At 41.5% G+C, this 1284-nt stretch overlaps 1 protein-coding gene across 1 annotated transcript in view; it reads right to left on the reverse strand.

Moving 5' to 3' along the window:
* The window catches only part of LOC101851075 (beta,beta-carotene 15,15'-dioxygenase-like), a 26451-nt gene that overhangs the window by 5090 nt on the left and 20077 nt on the right, over positions 1–1284 (reverse strand). The window contains exon 2 of the mRNA XM_013088149.2: positions 236–491. Coding sequence (XP_012943603.1) covers positions 236–478 — 243 coding nt within the window. The 5' untranslated portion in view covers positions 479–491. The remainder of the gene's footprint in view (positions 1–235; positions 492–1284) is intronic.

Raw genomic sequence — 1284 nt, forward strand, 5'->3', positions numbered from 1 at the left:
GGAGGAAGAGTGGTTTCACGACCTCTTAAAGTGAACAGGAAAAACGTCCCAGTGCACAGTCTAGGATATGATTTAGTGATTTAAAGCGATGTATTTTTCCTCCCACCTACCAGCGTCCTATTCAACCACGAGGAAGTGTCTTCACAACCTCTGAAACGATACGGAGATACGTCACAGTGCACAATCTAGGATATGATTTAGTGATATAAAGCTGTGTATTTGTCCTCCCACCTACCAGCGTCCCATTCATCCAGGGGGGCAGTGGTTTCACAAAGGTCACAGGCACATCTTCCAACTCCTTTAGGTTCGACTGAAAGAACAAACTGAACCCTCTCTCTGCCGCCTGGTCAGCTGATTGACCGCTGTCCGTGCACCCGTGTGTGACGTCACAGGCAGCATCGGTCACGACACGAGAGGCCTGTAGGCACAAGGTAAGGACGAGGGGAACTCTCCACAACATAGGGGCTCGTCGCACCATAGAACCGTGACTGCTGTAGGCAAGACGGAAACACAATTAGGTATCTTGTTTATATGACGTGGTGGAATCAGGCGCTCGTCATCTTTTGGCCATGTGGAGTTATTGGCGTCGTCATAAAACTTGCTCATTTGTCTTGCTTACGTTGAAAAAATTACAAAGCTCTCATGAATAGGAGTCGATTTTTATTATTTGCAATTGATGGAGATGATGTTGCTTGGTTTCAGAAGTACAATTAGAGAAAAAATATCAGGCAAAGTTTGTTGACTACCAAAGCTTTAGAGTCCTTGGAAAAATCAAATTTTCATTTACATCTTTTTGTGCCTTTGATCAAGGTTTTTCCAGTAAAATCCAGGAATGAATGTGTTTTTAAATGTACATCTAAGATTTTGAGTCCACAATAAAGAGAATTCGAAAACAATTGCCCAAAAGACCATAAAAATACAGATTTCTTTCATTTCACCATTTTCACGAGCGTCTGATTTCGCCACGATGACTCAAAATGGACATTAAATATAATTCAAGAAAATAACTGCGCAACAGGTGAAATTGCAGATTATACAACAGGTGATACAACAGGTGATACAACAGGTGATACAACAGGTGATATATCAGGTGATACAACAACAGGTGATACAACAGGTGATACAACAACAGGTGATACAACAACAGGTGATACAACAGGTGATACAACAGGTGATACAACAGGTGATACAACAACAGGTGATATAACAACAGGTGATACAACAACAGGTGATACAACAGGTGATATAACAACAGGTGATACAACAGGTAATATAACAACAGGT

Source organism: Aplysia californica, unplaced genomic scaffold, assembly GCF_000002075.1.
Source record: "Aplysia californica isolate F4 #8 unplaced genomic scaffold, AplCal3.0 scaffold00693, whole genome shotgun sequence".
NCBI lineage: Eukaryota > Metazoa > Mollusca > Gastropoda > Aplysiida > Aplysiidae > Aplysia > Aplysia californica.